Source organism: Sorex araneus, chromosome 9 (assembly GCF_027595985.1).
Source record: "Sorex araneus isolate mSorAra2 chromosome 9, mSorAra2.pri, whole genome shotgun sequence".
NCBI classification, from domain to species: domain Eukaryota; kingdom Metazoa; phylum Chordata; class Mammalia; order Eulipotyphla; family Soricidae; genus Sorex; species Sorex araneus.
This window is the reverse complement of record NC_073310.1, coordinates 36,281,987-36,299,026: the sequence shown is the minus strand read 5'-3', so window position 1 is coordinate 36,299,026 and position 17,040 is coordinate 36,281,987. Positions and strand designations below refer to the sequence as shown.

At 40.0% G+C, this 17,040-nt stretch overlaps 1 protein-coding gene across 1 annotated transcript in view; it reads left to right on the top strand.

The window, feature by feature from the left end:
• The window catches only part of LOC129398792 (uncharacterized), a 59,363-nt gene extending 42,541 nt beyond the window's left edge, over positions 1 to 16,822 (top strand). Inside the window, exons 3-4 of the mRNA XM_055117875.1 lie at positions 9,788 to 9,951; positions 11,779 to 16,822. Of these exons, the coding sequence (XP_054973850.1) occupies positions 9,788 to 9,951; positions 11,779 to 11,844 (230 nt within the window). The 3' untranslated portion in view covers positions 11,845 to 16,822. The remainder of the gene's footprint in view (positions 1 to 9,787; positions 9,952 to 11,778) is intronic.
• The last annotated feature ends 218 nt before the right edge of the window (positions 16,823 to 17,040 follow it).

Below are 17,040 nucleotides of genomic sequence, written 5' to 3'. Positions count from 1 at the left end.
CACAAAACCTGCATACCTGATTTTTTCAGCAGATTAATTTCTGGGTGAGCTCGGTCCCAACACAGTGGAGTATGAAAAGGGGCATGGTGGTAATTTTGGAGTGTGGGAGCAATCTCCTGCAGGACTCTGTTTGGGTCAGCCAGCCCTGAATCTGCCCTGCCTTGGGGTACCCCCATGCACAGGTGTCTGGAAAAATCTTCTGGAGATTTATTTATGGGCCTCTAGATCATGGCTGATAGATGAGCTTGCATGGCACTGGACATGGTTTGTGGACATGACTGGTGGGGCTTTTAGAAGTACAGTGAGATGTGGGGAGGTAATAACCATGTCTCACCTGTCATTAGTAAAACATCCTGACTCTGATAACAGCTGGAGGTTTCAGTCACAAAACTCTTAGTACCTTATTTTATTATTTTCAAAAATACACTCCCCTTCTTATTCTCTTTTTCTATGGAATGCTGTGGTTATTTATAGTATTTTATGGCATAAAAGTTAATACAAAAATGAATTAAATATCATATATGTGTGTGTTTGTGTATGTGTGAGATCTTCAGGTATCACATGTTATTTGTTAATAGTGATAGTTTTACTTTGAAAAAGAACATTTTAAAGAATGTGTAAGGTGAAGTCCTGAAAGATTGATCTATTAAGGCTATATCCTTGCTACCATTCTCCTGGGCCCTTTCATTTTATTATGACTACATTTCACTTTTGGGTCAGAGATATTACAAATGCTAAGGAGTCTTGCACATGTCCAGCTCTATTCAGTTACAGGCACTGCAATTTGGTTGCCTGACTCACTGCCAGAAGGAATGCCAGAGCAAAGAGCCAGGCATCAACACCTCCAATTATTGCTGAACCTCTCTGTTAAATAAATAAATAAATAAATGAAAAATAAATAAAGTCTACATATATCCAAAGTAGAATATTTTCAGTTCATTTAGAGTTCACACCATAAGCAAAGAGTATCTGTTACATCTCTGCTAGCTTCATGCCTAGGTATTTTAATTTTTCCTTTTATTTGTTCTATAAAAATTTCTATGACAACTGATCTGCATCCCAGAACAGCAGTTGACAATCTAACCAAATGTCTTGGTACCACACAATTAGGTTCACTAGATTTATAGCCAAAAATATTTGAGTTCCCACTGTCCAAAACTACCTCCTCCAGAAGGCAGTTTTATATTCTAGTATTATACTTGCAGCATTCTTTTTCATGTAAAAAATTCTTGGTCAGGTAGAATGTATTCAATAGCAGCTACACAGGAAGAAACTTCCACACTGGAACATAGTCACCTACCACCGACAGAAAGGAACTTCAGATACAGATTTGCCAACTGCAATAAAAACATTTTCTTAAACACTTGTCAAGCTGATTTCCATAAAGAACATATTAGGCAAATGGTCTAATTTATTCCTCATAACTTTTGCAGTAAGTCATATATTATTATTCTTATTTTACAGATTGGACTGGAGCGATAGCACAGCGGGTAGGGTGTTTGGCTTGCACACGGCCAACCCAGGTTAAATTCCTCCGTCCCTCTCAGAATGCCTGGCAAGCTACTGAGAGTATCCCATCTGCATGGCAGAACCTAGCAAGCTACCAGTGGCATATTTGATATACTAAAAACAGTAACAAGTCTCATAATGGTTCAGAAGAAGTTACCTGACCTGTGCCCCCTTTTTGGTCTTATTTTATTCTTATTCCTGGTCATTTCCACTTTCTATTTGACTGACTACAATTCATGCAGATGAGATTTTAAATGTCCAATTGAATTTATGACATCTTGGGACCTTCCACTTTCCTTCCGCTCTCCACTTTCACTTTCACAGTTACAACGTGTCAACCAGGTGAATCCTTCCACACACATGTAATATAACCTATCAGCATTCTGGTGGTGAGCTGCAGTCATGCAGAAACCACCTCAGAGCATTTGCTTTTTATAGTAGAAGGTTCAGAAAATAAACATCAGAAAATAATGAGGTGGGCTCTACTGAGCCACATGCTGCATATCTGAGCCAAATCTTGTAACAATCACTGCCAAGTACTCCTTCAGGTCATTACATTGTTAGAGTATAACCACAACTTCAGTGCCCTAGTTGGGCAAAAACAAGCCTGCCTGAAGTTAGCAAGAATCTTACACATTAGCCCTTAGGTTTTCTTAGTTTTCTCACTTTGGAAACAATATTCCTTCTAGCAATATTGTTGGCAAGGATCAGAAATCGGATTCTCTCAAACCATGATGACTGCTTTCTTTGAAAATGTGATATGCACTCTTGGTTTGAATTTTTACCCCAGCTTCTCTCCTACTATTAAAAGGTGGCATATATCATTCATTAGATTATTTAAAAATTGGGTGGGTGCATTTTTTTTTAAATTTATTTATTTTTATATAGAGAATCACCGTGAGGGTACAGTTACAGATTTATACACTTTTGTGCTTATACTTCCCTCATACAAAGTTCGGGAACCCATCCCTTCACCAGTGCCCATTCTCCACCACCCGTAACCCCAGCATCCCTCCCACCCTCCCCAATCCCATCTCCCCCCCCACCCCACCCTGCCACTGTGGCAAGGCATTCCCTTCTGTTCTCTCTCTCTAATTAGCTGTTGTGGTTTGCAATAAAGGTGTTGAGTGGCCGCTGTGCTCAGTCTCTAGCCCTCATTCAGCCCGCAACTCCCTTCCCCCACATGGCCTTCGACTACAATGTAGTTGGTGATCGCTTCTCTGAGTTGCCCTTTCCCCGGAACGTGAGGCCAGCCTCGAAGCCATGGAGTCAACCTCCTGGTACTTATTTCTACAGTTCTTAGGTGTTAGTCTCCCACTCTGTTATTCTATATACCATAGATGAGTGCAATCTTTCTATGTCTGTCTCTCTCTTTCTGACTCATTTCACTCAGCATGAAACTTTTCATGCCCATCCACTTGACTACAAAATTCTTGACCTCCTTTTTTCTAACAGCTGCATAGTATTCCATTGTATAGATGTACCAAAGTTTCCTCAACCAGTCATCTGTTCTGGGGCATTCGGGTTTTTTCCAGATTCTGGCTATTGTAAACAATGCTGCGATGAACATACATGTGCAGATGTTGTTTCGATTATACTTTTTTGCCTCTCTGGGATATATTCCCAGCAGTGGTATTGCTGGGTCAAATGGGAATTCAATATCTAATTTTTTGAGAATCGTCCATATTGTTTTCCAGAAGGGCTGAACCAGTCAGCATTCCCACCAGCAGTGAAGAAGGGTCCCTTTCTCCCCACATCCTCTCCAACAGCGGTTGCTTTTGTTCTTTTGGATGTGTGCTAATCTCTGTGGTGTGAGGTGGTATGTCATGGTTGTTTTGATCTGCATCTCTCTGATGATTAGTGATGCAGAGCATTTTTTCATGTGCCTTTTGGCCATTCGTATTTCTTCCTTGGTAAAGTTTCTGTTCATTTCTTCGCCCCCATTTTTTGATGGGGTTGGATGTTTTCTTCTTGTAGAGTTCAACCAGTGCTTTATATACCATTGATATCAACCCCTTATCTGATGGGTATTGTGTAAATATCCTTTCCCATTCTGTGGATAGTCTTTGTATTCTGGTCACTGTATCTCTTGCGGTGCAGAAGCTTTTTAGTTTAATGTAGTCCCATTTGTTGATCTCTGTTTTTACTAGATTGCTTAGTTCCGTGTCACCTTTGAAGATACCTTTATCTTCAATATCGTGGAGGGTTTCGCCAAACTTGTCTTCAATGTACCTTATGGTTTGTGGTCTAATGTTGAGGTCTTTAATCCATTTTGATCTGACTTTTGTGCATGGTGTCAGGTCAAGGTCTAAACCCATTTTTTTGCATGTGGTTGTCCAGTTGTGCCAGCACCATTTGTTAAAGAGGCTTTCCTTGCTCCACTTCACCTCTCTTGCTCCCTTATCAAAGATTAGATGATCATACATTTGGGGTTGTGTGTAGGGATATTCCACCCTGTTCCATTGGTCTACGGCTCTGCCTTTGTTCCAGTACCATGCTGTTTTAATTGTTACTGCTTTGTAGTAAAGTTTGAGGTTGGGGAGGGTGATGCCTCCCATCATCTTTTTCCCAAGAATTGTTTTAGCTATCCTTGGACGTTTGTTAGTCCATATGAATTTTAGAATTGCTTGATCCATTTCTTTGAAGAATGTCATGGGAATACTTATAGGGATCGCATTGAATCTGTATAATGCTTTAGGGAGTATTGCCATTTTGACAACATTGATTCTCCCTATCCACGAGCAGGGTATATGTTTCCATTTCCTCATGTCCTCTTTGATTTCATGGAGTAGCGTTTTGTAGTTTTCTTTGTAAAGGTCTTTTACTTCCTTGGTTAAGTTGATTCCGAGGTACTTGATTTTCTGGGGCACGATTGTGAATGGGATTGCTTTTTTCATGTCCCTTTCCTCTGCCTCATTGTTTGCATATATGAAGGCCATGGATTTTTGGGTATTGATTTTGTAGCCTGCAACTTTACTGTATAAGTCTATTGTTTCTAAGAGTTTCTTAGTAGAGGTTTTAGGCTTCTCTAGATATAGTATCATGTCGTCTGCAAATAGTGAGAGTTTGATTTCTTCCTTTCCTATCTGGATGCCATTAATCTCTTTTTCTTGTCTAATAGCTATCGCAAGTACTTCCAGTACTATATTGAAGAGGAGTGGTGAGAGTGGGCATCCTTGTCTTGTGCCTGATCTCAGAGGAAAGGCCCTTAGTTTTTCCCCGTTGAGGATAATGCTTGCCGTAGGCTTGTGATAGATGGCTTCGACTATCTTGAGGAAAGTTCCTCCAAACCCCATTTTGGCGAGGGTTTTCATCATGAAAGGATGTTGGATCTTGTCAAATGCTTTCTCTGCATCTATTGATATGATCATATGGTTTTTATCTTTACTTTTGTTGATATGCTGGATTATGTTGATTGATTTCCGAATGTTAAACCATCCTTGCTTCCCTGGGATGAATCCCACTTGGTCGTGATGTATGATCTTTTTGATGAGTTGTTGGATCCTATTTGCTAGTATTTTGTTGAGGATCTTCGCATCGGTGTTCATCAGGGAAATTGGTCTGTAATTTTCTTTCTTAGTGGTGTCTTTGTTTGCTTTTGGTATTAGGGAGATATGTGCTTCATAGAAACTGTTTGGGAGAGTTCCTGTTTTTTCAATTTCCTTGAAAAGTTTGAGGAAAACAGGCAATAGGTCTTCTTTAAATGTTTGGAAGAATTCGCCAGTGAAACCATCTGGGCCTGGGCTTTTGTTTTGGGGGAGGTTTTTGATTAGAGTTTCAATTTCCTTAACATTGATGGGTCTATTCAGGTATTCCAGGTCTTCTTTCTTCAGTGTTGGGAGATTGTAGGAATCAAGGAATCCATCCATTTCTTTTAGGTTCTCCTTTTTTTGTGGCGTAAAGACCTTCAAAGTAGTCTCTAATGATCTTTTGAATCTCACTGGTTTCTGTTATGATGTCCCCCTTTTCATTTCTGATTCGATTTGTTAAAGTTTTCTCTCTTTCTTTCTTTGTGAGTCTTGCTAGCGGTTTATCAATCTTATTTATTTTCTCAAAGAACCAACTCTTTGTTTCATTGATTTTTCGGATTGTTTTTTTGGTTTCGATGTCATTAATTTCTGCTCTAATTTTTATTATTTCTTTCCTTCGGTCTGGTTTGGAGACCTTTTTCTGGTCCTTTTCTAGGGTCTTGAGTCGTGAAGTCAAGCTATCTATGTGGGTCCTTTCTTCCTTCCTGAGGAATGCTTGGAGAGCTATAAATTTTCCCCTTAACACGGCTTTAGCTGCGTCCCATAGGTTTTGGTAGCTCATGTCTTCATTCTCATTTGTTTCTAAGTATCTTTTGATTTCTTCCTTGATTTCCTTCCTGACCCACTCATTGTTCAACATTGAATTGTTTAATTTCCAGGTGTTTGATTTGATTTTCCATATTTGTGAGTGGTTAGCTTCTATCTTCAGCGCATCGTGGTCTGAAAAGATGGTTGATACAATTTCTATTTTTCCAATTCTATTGAGGTATGTTCTGGGACCCAGTACATGGTCTATTTTAGAAAATGTTCCATGTGCACTGGAAAAGAATGTGTATTCTTTCTTTTTGGGGTGTAAGGCCCTGTATAGGTCTATTAGGCCTCTCTCTTCAATTTCTTCTTTCAGTCAGTGTTTCCTTGTTGAGTTTTGTTCTTGTGGATCTATCTAGAGGCGATAAGGCCGTATTGAAGTCTCCGACTACAATTGTGCTGTTAGTGATGTCTTCTTTGAAGTCTGTTAGGAGTTGTTTTAAATATTTAACCGGTCGTTCGTTAGGAGCATATACGTTTAAGAGTGTGATTTCTTCCTGTTGTACATATCCCTTGATAAACAGAAAATGACCTTCGCTGTCCCTTTTGATCTTTTTCATCCTGAAATCTATGTTGTCGGATACCAGGATGGCCACTCCAGCTTTTTTAAGGGGGTTGTTTGCTTGCAGGATTGTTTTCCATCCTTTGACTTTGAGTCTATGTTTACTCTGTTTGTTCAGGTGTGTTTCTTGCAGGCAACAGAATGTTGGGTTTAATTTCCGGATCCATTTAGCCACTCTGTGTCTCTTGATAGGTGCATTTAGGCCATTGACATTGAGAGAGATTATTGTGATGGGGTTTTGTGTCATCTTTCTGTGGGATTTGTTGTTCTTATGGGGCTCCTCCTTGTCTTACAGTAGCCCCTTTAGACCTTCTTTCAAGATTGGTTTTGAGTCTATGAAGTTCCTGAGCTGTTGTTTATCCGAGAAATAGTGTATGGTTCCTTCGAGTTTGAGTGAGAGTTTAGCCGGGTATAGTATTCTTGGTGAGGCATTCATTTCGTTGAGTTTTTTCACTATGTCCCACCATTGTCTTCGGGCTCGGAGGGTTTCTTCTGACAGATCGGCCGTAAATCTGAGGGGTGCTCCTTTGTATGTGATTTCTTTCCTTGCCCTTGCTGCTTGCAGAATTGTGTCTCTATCCATGGTATCCGTCATTCTGACTATGATATGCCTTGGGGTCTTTTTATTCGGGTCTCTTTTTGCTGGTACTCTTCGGACTCCTTGTATCTGGATGCCTGCCTTCTCCAGCTCTGGGAATTTCTTAGCATTGATATCTTTGACTGTGTTTTTTTCATTGGGGTTGCTTCCCTGCGGTTCTGGTACTCCAATGATTCTTATGTTGTTCCTCTTGACGTCATCCCCCAGGGCTCTGATTCGCTCTATAGCCATTTTGAGGTCTTTGGCCATGATTTGTTGTTGTCTATAAGCTTTCTGCAGCTCATCTTCCAGATCACTGATTCTGTCTTCGGCTGTAGTCATTCTACTGTTGAGGGCATCCAGTGAGATTTTTATTTCATCTACCAATTCCTTTATTTGTGAGACTTCCGTTCGAAGGTTTGAAATTTCTGCCCTCATTTCTGCTCTCATTTCTTCCTGTATTTTCTTGGTAGACCGTTCCAGCGCTTCATTCATCTCCTCCCTTAATTTATTTGATGTCTGTTCCATATTTGCTTGGAGTAGGTCGACTCTCCTCCAGATTTCCTCTCTGAATTGTTTATCTGAGAGGTCGTAGATGTGAGAATCGCCTGTTGAGGTTTCTGGTATCTTTTCTTCCCCCTCTCTTGGCGGAGGGGATTTTCGCTGCTTTTTCATATTGTCACGGAAGTATAGAGTTTGAAACTTGTAGTTATTTATTCCTCTTCCTTTTTGTGGGAAGAAGGGGCTCCGATTGTGCTAAACTTCCCTTATTCACTGAAAGCTTATATACTGTCAGCCTAAGCTAATGGTAATTTTGCGTAAGAGTTTGAGATCGCAAAAGTGAGTTTTCAAAGGAATACACAGTACTGATTGAGCTGAGGTAGCAAAGAATAACTGCGGCCGCTTTAGCGGCCACCGCTCTGAGAGGAAGCCACGCCCACTTTGAGACCACGCCCACTAAGACAAAGGCCACGCCCCCAGTGTCTTCCTGTTGATGGGGGGACGGGAGGGCGTGGCCGAGGGATGGTCCTCGTACCTGAAGGACGTGCGCAGTTACAAGCCGGTTCGGGAGACGGGGTGCGCAGGGCGGCCGGGGAGTGGCTTCAGAAACTCGGGGGACGCAGACGGCAGCGGGAAGTGGGGGGCGGGAGGGCGTGGCCGAGGGATGGTCCTCGTACCTGAAGGACGTGCGCAGTTACAAGCCGGTTCGGGAGATGGGGAGCGCAGGGCGCCGGGGAGTGGCTTCAGAAACCGGGTGGGTGCATTTTATGACCTCCCATAACCTAGATATCCTGGCCATAGAGTTAGTATGATCCAGGGAGACAGATATTCAGCTATTACCTATCACTGGTGCCCAGTGTGCAAATGTACAGATGGACTTTTTTGCAGTTCTTTCAGAAGAGTGTTTGCAAGGTTGTTTTCTTTAAATTGAAGTGAAAACATGAAAAGGGGGCAGAAAGAGAACACATCTGGGAAATGCTCACTAAGTAGTTTGGTATGTGTCCCGACTCGAGGAACTGGATAAAGGGGTTCACGAGGAAAGGATGCAAGAGTGATAGGAAGAGGGGAGAAAAATACACACACACACACACACACACACACACAGATGTGAGCAAAAGCTACTTTATTGTAACTCCACAGAGCTTATATATGCTTAGGTTTCAATCTACTTGCATCATGGCCTTAAGGCAAAACTAATGGCACCCAGGGCAACTAGGGGAGATAACTAGAGATATCCAGAAGACTGATTATTAAACCACAAGCCTACCCCAAGAATGTCAAGTCCTGGGGCTGGAGCAATAGCACTGCGGGTAGGACATTTCCCTTGCACATGGCAGACCCAGGTTAGATTCCCAGCATCCCTGCTCTTGTAAAAATATCCTAGTCCTCAGGTTCTTGAAAAATGGCTTTCTCAACATGTTTGTTCGAATGTTTGACCGCAAGCTATATGCTTGAAGACCCACTCACCACAATATGTGTTGTTTAGCTCACTTATAAAGGCTATGAAAAGCTATCTAGTACATAGTCACCTTGGGGGCTAGGTCTTCTGTTGCATATAACAGAAGCTGATTTATCTGAACTTACCCCTGGTGACTGCTTAGATCATATGGTAGGGGGTCTCCAGTAGATGATTAACATAAGGAACCTAGAGCAGGATATGTGTGGTGATACCACAGCTAATCTTGTTTTGCAGTTGATTTGTTGAAACATCCTTAAATGTGATATATTGGGAGGGTAAATATTCATAATATCTTTCACTTTTAAAGTATTTTTACATATTATAGTTGAAATTTTCAGAGCTATAACTACAGGTAATTTTTTGTTATCTTGAATAAAATTTTTATGCCAGGTGGGTAGATAGTATTATGTATTAAATAATATTTGCTATAGGGATGTTTATACATGTATATATACACACAAATATATGCAGATGTATACAACATAAACAGAATCACAGAGAACAGAGAGGCATTTAAAAATGTGATTGCATCCAAAATCTGTCCCTCTTGTCAAAGAAAATGGAAAATGGAATGAATTCTTCCCTTGCTATTTCCTTTCCTTTGATATAATTAAGTGCCTCAGTTCAGTGAGTCAGACTTTTAATCTTTGTGTATTTTCTACTTTCTGCTATCATTCAATTCTCTGTTATTTGTCCTGATATAAGTATAACTGTCCTGACTTTTTAATTTACTCTTGGCTTATATTATTTTCCCCATCCTTTCATTCTGAATCTGCATTTATTTTGTGAATTTAAGTATATCTCTGTAAACTCTTGCCCTCATGCCTGGCTGTCTTCCCCAGGGCCCCTCAGAGGGGATGGGCTCCAGCTTCCCTCCCCGCCCCGAGCAGAGCTCCCAGCAGCCGAAGACCACCAGAATCTAGCCACAGCCATGCTCAAGGCCCCTCTCCACACGTTCGGACAGGCCTCACACATGAAGGTACCAGCTACCAGCGGAGGAACCCAGGTGTGTGTAATCCCATCCATGGCCAACATCCAGAGACTTAAAAACAAGCTCCCAGAAGCGATATCTTATAACCTACTTCTCCCTCTGGGAGAAACTAGCAAGCTACTGAGTTTCCTGCCCACATGGGACAGCCTTGCAAGCTTCCCATGGTGTATTCATATGCTAAGGCCAGTAACAAGCTGGATCTCATTCCCCTGACCCTGAAAGAGCCTCCAATGAGCATTGGCATCGTTGGGAAGGCCTAGTGGAGAGAGGCTTCTAAAATCTCAGGGATAGGATGAATGGAGAGGTTACTGAGCTCGCTCGAGAAATCGATGATCAATGGGATTTCGTGATTTGTGATTCATGATTCTGTAAGCAGCAAATAGATGGATATTTTTCCCCCATCCATCCAGTCACTATGTTTTTTAATGGGAAAGTTTAGTCCATTGAAAACATTGGGGGCTGGAGCGATAGCACAGCGGGTAGGACGTTTGCCTTGCACGCGGCTGACCCAGGTTCAAATCCCAGCATCCCATATGGTCCCCTGAGCACCGCCAGGGGTGATTCCTGAGTGCATGAGCCAGGAGTGACCCCTGTGCATTGCTGGGTGTGACCCAAAAAGCAAAAAAATAAATAAATAAATATTGATATAAGTGGCTTTGCATTGTAATTGACTATTTGCTATTTAACATATGACTTTCCAGTGAGTCTTCCAGGGCTGGTTTAATTGTAGCAAATTTGTCAACTCTGTTTTGAAAATGTTTCATCTCTCCCTCAAATATAAATGGAAGTTTTTCAAGGGTAGTAGGCTCTGGATTGGATTAAAAAGGTTGTGTTTTTTTTTTTTTCTGTCCTTTGAATATGGGCTGGAGCAATAGCACAGCAGGTAAGGCGTTTGTCTTGCATGTGGCTGACCTGGTTTCAATTCCTCCATCCCTCTTGGAAAGCCCGGAAGCTACCAAGAGTATCTCACCCGAAGGGCGGAGCCTGGCAAGCTACCCCTGGCATATTTGATATGCCAAAAACAGTAAAAACAAGTCTCACAATGGAGACATTACTGGTGCCCTCAAGCAAATCGATAAACAACAGGATAACAGTGACAATGACAGTGACTTTGAATATGTGATTCCACTCTTTCATTGTTTGTATGAATTCATATGGAAGATCTGTTGTGATTTTTTTTTTTTTTTGCTTTTTGGGTCACACCTGATGATGCACAGGGGTCACTCCTGGCCCTGCACTCAGTAATTTCCCCTGGTGGTACTCAGGGGACCATATGGGATGCTGGGAATTGAACCCAGGTTAGCTGAGTGCAAGGCAAACGCTGTGCTAACGCTCCAGCTCCCTGTTGTGATTCTTATGTTACTTCCCTTGATTTGAGACTTTTCTTCTCTCCTGAAGCTTTAAATAGTGTGTCTGTTTGGGTTTTGCCACTTTGATTCCATGTTTCTTGGTGTGTGTGAGTCTGTTTGCTTGTTTGTTGAGTCTATCTTGTTTGGTACTCTATGGGCCTTTTGAATCTGTGCAGAAGTCTCCGTCCAGCGACAGGGAAGTTCTGAATTATTATCTGTCCACTTTCCCTTTCTTTTTTTCATCTCCTGATGTTTCTGTAATTCAGAGATTATAATTCTTGAAATTTCCCTGAAATATCACATTGTCTCCCATTCTCTTATTTTGTCACTCATGTTGTTGGCTCATATTTTCTCTTCAGGTTCACTGATACAATTCTACATACTCAGAATTCTGTTACTATGACTTGCAATTGTATTCCTTAGCTTTTCTATTCCATCTTTCACACTTTAAATTAATTCATTTTATTATTTTTGTTGTATTTTATTGTTTTAGTTTGAGGCCACATCCAGCAATGCTCAGGACTTACTCCTGACCTGGCACTTCAAGATGCTTTCCTGAAGAGATTTGGGGTATTAAACCTACACTGGCCATTTACAAAGCAAGCAGCCTGTCTTCTACACTATTACACCAGCACCTAAATAAGTTCCTTGAATCAACTGAATTCCTTTCCAGCATTTTCTTGTCATTGCATATAGTCTCAATTTGACGTGTTCCTCATTCAGCCTTGAGAATTTTGATGAACTCAAGAAATTGCCCAGAATTCTGTCCTGTCTTTAACTATAGCTGAATTACTTTGTTTTCCCCATTTTTCTTAGATACTAGATTTTTATGGTAAAGTTTTAGACTGCTTATTATCTGAGTTGCTATTTAAACTAAAGGTGTACTAAATTAGCCTCTGCTGGCATGAATCCCTGTCACTGTGCAGCAGGGACACAGGTGCAGGAGTGCCCCGGCAGTTGGCAATGTGGCTACTGTGACTGGAGAAGGTCTCCCTAACTTAGTATTTTTAATAAAATTAATTATTTTTACTATGATATCTTGATGCATTAAAAATGCCAGGGTCTGGAGTGATAGTACAGTGGGTAGGTCATTTGCCTTGCCTGCAGCCGACCAAGGTTGGGTCCTCAGCATCTCATATGGTGTCCTAAGCACCATTAGAAGTAATTCTTGAATATAAAGCCAGAAGTAATACCTGAGCACTAGTAGGTGTGGCCCCCAAACAAATAAACAAAAAAGTAACTTCCATGCAAATGTTTATTCCTGACATTGCATTGTTATTTATTGAAGATGTGCATTGTTTAAAAATGCAGTAAATATACTACTTCACAAAATGCATCAAGAATATGTTCTTCCAGTATACAAATAGATAAGTCTGCAATAAACTAATTATCAAGCTTTAGTCATACAGCAGTAATTATTGATGAAATGTTTGGATTAAAAATAAAGGAAATCAATGGAGTTACTCACTATCGAATCTTTCCCAGAGAGTAAAAAATTAAGCTCAGCACTACCAAAGTTTGAGAGACATCAGATTCTTCCCAGAGCATTTTTTCCCCTAGAATATCTCACTTATTTTTATCATAGCAAGGGAAATGTGCCAGTGCTATAGTAGACTTTTACTATGATTAAATAGTTTCTTTAAAGTGTTTTATATATTATCTGATGCTTTCAAGGACCTGATATAAGTTTCAGTAAATTTATATTCTGACTAAAGTCAAACATTTGATACCCAAAATATCCACTGTTTAATGAAAAATATAGTAAGATCCATGGCTTGGATTGATTAGCTCATCAATCCAAGTCATAGATTTCACCACTACAGGTTTACTTTTCTAATATTTAAGAAAATCAGTTGTATTGGTCTCATATAGGAATCTAGAAAAGTTAAGACACTGAAGTAATTGGAGGCACACAATAATGACGCTCATTAATGAACGATAGGAATTTCCCCTAATAACTCACTACAGATAAAGCCAAAGATCTGTATTTTCTGACCCTATAAATCTTTTCTTTCTGGGAGTATTTTTCAAATTTTACTAAAAAATCATTGAAGTATTTAAGTACATATGTTCAAAGTTTGCAATATGATTTTAAATACACTTATATAGTTATCAAGATCATTAACATATATTTTGCCTGAAAAATGAGAGCATTCATATACAAACTGCTATCTCTCCTTTTGTTTTATTTATTTATTTATTTAATTGGATACCATGAGATATAGTTACAAAGCTTTTATGATTGGGTTTCAGTCACACAATGATCAAACATCCATCACTACATCACTGTAGCTTTCCCACCACAAATGTCCCTGGTATTCCTCCCACCAGCCCACACCACCCCACCCCTGCCTCTATGACAGACAGTCTCCTTCTTACAGAGTAGAGTTCTTTTGTTTTTTTAATTTTTTTTTATTGAATCACCATGTTGAAAGTTACAAAGCTTTCAGGCTTAAGTCTCAGTTACATAATGCTTGAACACCCATCCCTTCACCAGTGCAAATATTCCACCACAAGAACCACAGTAAACCTCGCCCCAACCCCACCCCCCGCCTCCTGGCCCCCAACCCCACCTGTATAGTTGGTAAATTTCACTTTACTTTCTCTTTACTTTGATTACATACAAACAAAAATACTCACTATTATTGTTTGGAGTTTCTCACCCCAGAGTCGGACCTGCTGGAAAAGAAGCATTTGATAATTTGCTTTCCATTGCTAAGAATAAGGAGATATGAGGTCATGTGGCCACAGTAGCAGCTGTGAGGTTCTAGATTTCTGTATTTTAGTATTTTAGTGACTAAGTCCATAGGGCTTTCTACCAGAGGTTGCATCATTGCTAGCTCGTATCTCTCTGCTACTTTATATTCCACATATGAGTGCAATCTTTCTGTGTCTGTCTCTTTCTTTGACTCATTTCACTCAACATGATACTTTCCATGTTGATCCACTTATATGCAAATTTCATGACTTCATGCTTTCTAACTAAGGAAGTAAAGGATCTCTACAAGGAAAACAACAAAACACTACTCAATGAAATAAAAGAGAACACGAGGAAATGGAAACATATTCCCTGCTCATGGATAGGAAGACTTAACATTGTCAAAATGGCAATACTCCCCAAAGCACTATACAGATTCAATGCAATCCCTATAAGGATACCCATGAAATTCTTCAAAGAAATTGATCAAACACTCCTGAAATTCATATGGAACAATAAACGCCCACAAATAGCTAAAGCAATTCTTGGGAAAAAGATGATGGGAAGCATCACCCTCCCCAACTTCAAACTTTACTACAAAGCAGTAACAATAAAAATAGCATGGTACTGGAACAAAGGCAGAGCCGCTGATCAATGGAACAGGGTGGAATATCCCTACATGCAACCCAAAATATATGATCATCTGATCCTTGATAAGTGGGCAAGAAATGTGAAATGGAACAAGGAAAGCCTCTTCAACAAATGGTGCTGGCATAACTGGACAGCCACATGCAAAAAAATGGGCTTAGACATCGACCTAACACCATGCTATCTCTACTTTTGTAGACACGAAAATACTATTGACCTTCAGAAACTTTTAAGTGAACAATTCACACTAGAACTATAGTCATCATGCTGTATATTAGATCACTGTATCACTGTATCACTGTCATCCCATTGTTCATCGATTTACTCGAGCAGGCACCAGTAGCGTCTCCATTTGTCCCAGCCCTGAGATTTTAGCAGCCTCTCCTTACTCGATTTTCTCAATGATTAGAGGCCCTTTTCAGGGTCAGGGGAATGAGACTGTTATTGTTACTGTATCTGGCATATCATAATACACCATGGGAGCTTGTCAGGCTTTTCTGTGCTGGTGGGATACTCTCGGTAGCTTGCTGGGCTCTCTGAGAGGCATACATATATATTTCTTTTTATGATAATTGGTATATTAGATACTTATTATTTATTCTTTTTCAGATTTTGATTGTTTTTGGGGGGGTCTAATGCTGTTCTCGGGGCTTTCTTTTGGCTCTATCTCAAGGGTTAATCCTAAAGGGAGGGGTGCTTTGGAGATTCCATGCTGCGTCTGGGATAGAGCCCAGGTTAGCTACATACGTAGTAAACACCTTACCTGCTCTAGCTCTATTTCTTCTCTACAAATGAAGATCTTATCTTTTAAATAACAGATTCACTGTATCACTGTCATCCATTGCTCATCGATTTGCTCGAGAGGGCACCAGTAACGTCTTCATTGTGAAATTTGTTGTTACTGTTTTTGGCATACCAAATACACCACAGGTAGCTTACCAGGCTCTGCCATGCAAGTAAAATACTCTTGGTAGCTTGCCGGGCTCTCTGAGAGGGGCAGAGGATTCGAACCTGGGTCAGCTGTATACAAGGCAAACGCCCTACCTATGGTATAGCTACAGCCCGATATATAGAAAAAATATAATAAATTCTCAAAAAATTCAAAATTAATCTCTGATATCACCTAAGATTCTGTTATGGAGCTATATATATGAAAACAATTTTAAATCACCATCTTAAAAATAAATCTGCACGCCATATTACAGCATTATTTAAAATAGCCAAGATAAGAAAAGAACTTAAATGTCTTTCCAAGGATAGATGCACTGCAAAAGAAAGTAATTTAATATAGAAATTGAAAATAAAATATATCTGCTGAAATATATGTTCATAATATATTTGTTGGTTATGTAAACACTACTGAGAACATTTCCTATATTTTTTATTTTGATATTGAAAACTTGGGCAATCATATTGATTATATTCCAGCAAGACACAAAGTTTTATTTCCTTGTTACCTGTTACTGTAATTGAGTTCATTGAAAGTAAATGTGATTGGGGGGGAGAGAACTTTGCATGTGCGTGGCCCCCCCAGGTGGCAAGCCATACCTGACTGTTGATACAATCCATGAGACTGTGACTTTCAGAATTCCCAGAAACACAATTAGCCTCTTCTTCAGAACCCACTAGAGCAGCTCAACCACCCAACCATATTAAGTCCAGTAGTCCCTACTCCAATCCAAATTCCTTCCAAAATACAAAAGAAACTTTGAGCAGAAGAATCTAAACTACAAAGGTCACAAAGGTAAAAAAAAAGACTAAGGATTCCATACTATATAGCTATTAGAAAAAATAAGTCATGAAATTCTCTTATAAATGGATGGACATGGAGAATATCATGCTGAATGAAATGATTCAGAATGCGAAGGACAGATATATAATGATCACACTTATTTGTTGAATATAAAAAATATATCTTATGAGACTACTACCTAAAGACAGTAGAAACAAGGGCAAGGAGGATTAGTCCATGTTTGGAAGCCTGCTTCAAGTGCTGGGGGAGAAAGCAATTGACATAGAGAAGGGACCATTATGACAAAGATAGCTGGAAATGATTACTCTAGATAAGAACTGCATGCTGAGAGTGATAAAGGAACAAGTATGATAACCTCTCAGTATCTGTGTTGCAAACTATAATGTTCAAAAGGATAGAGAGAGAGAGAGAGAGAGAGAGAGAGAGAGAGAGAAGGAAAGTGCCTGCCATAGAGGTAGGGGTGGGGGGGCGGGAAGTGGACACTGGTGGGGGATGAGTGTTGTATCATTGTATTACTGAAACCCAATCATGAACAGCATTGTAACTGTGTATCTCATGGTGACTCAATAAAAAAAAAATTTAAAGCAAAAGTAATGGGTGTCCTTTGATTTATCCTCTAAGTATCCTTAGTATTAAACTTACTGTTCCTAAAACCC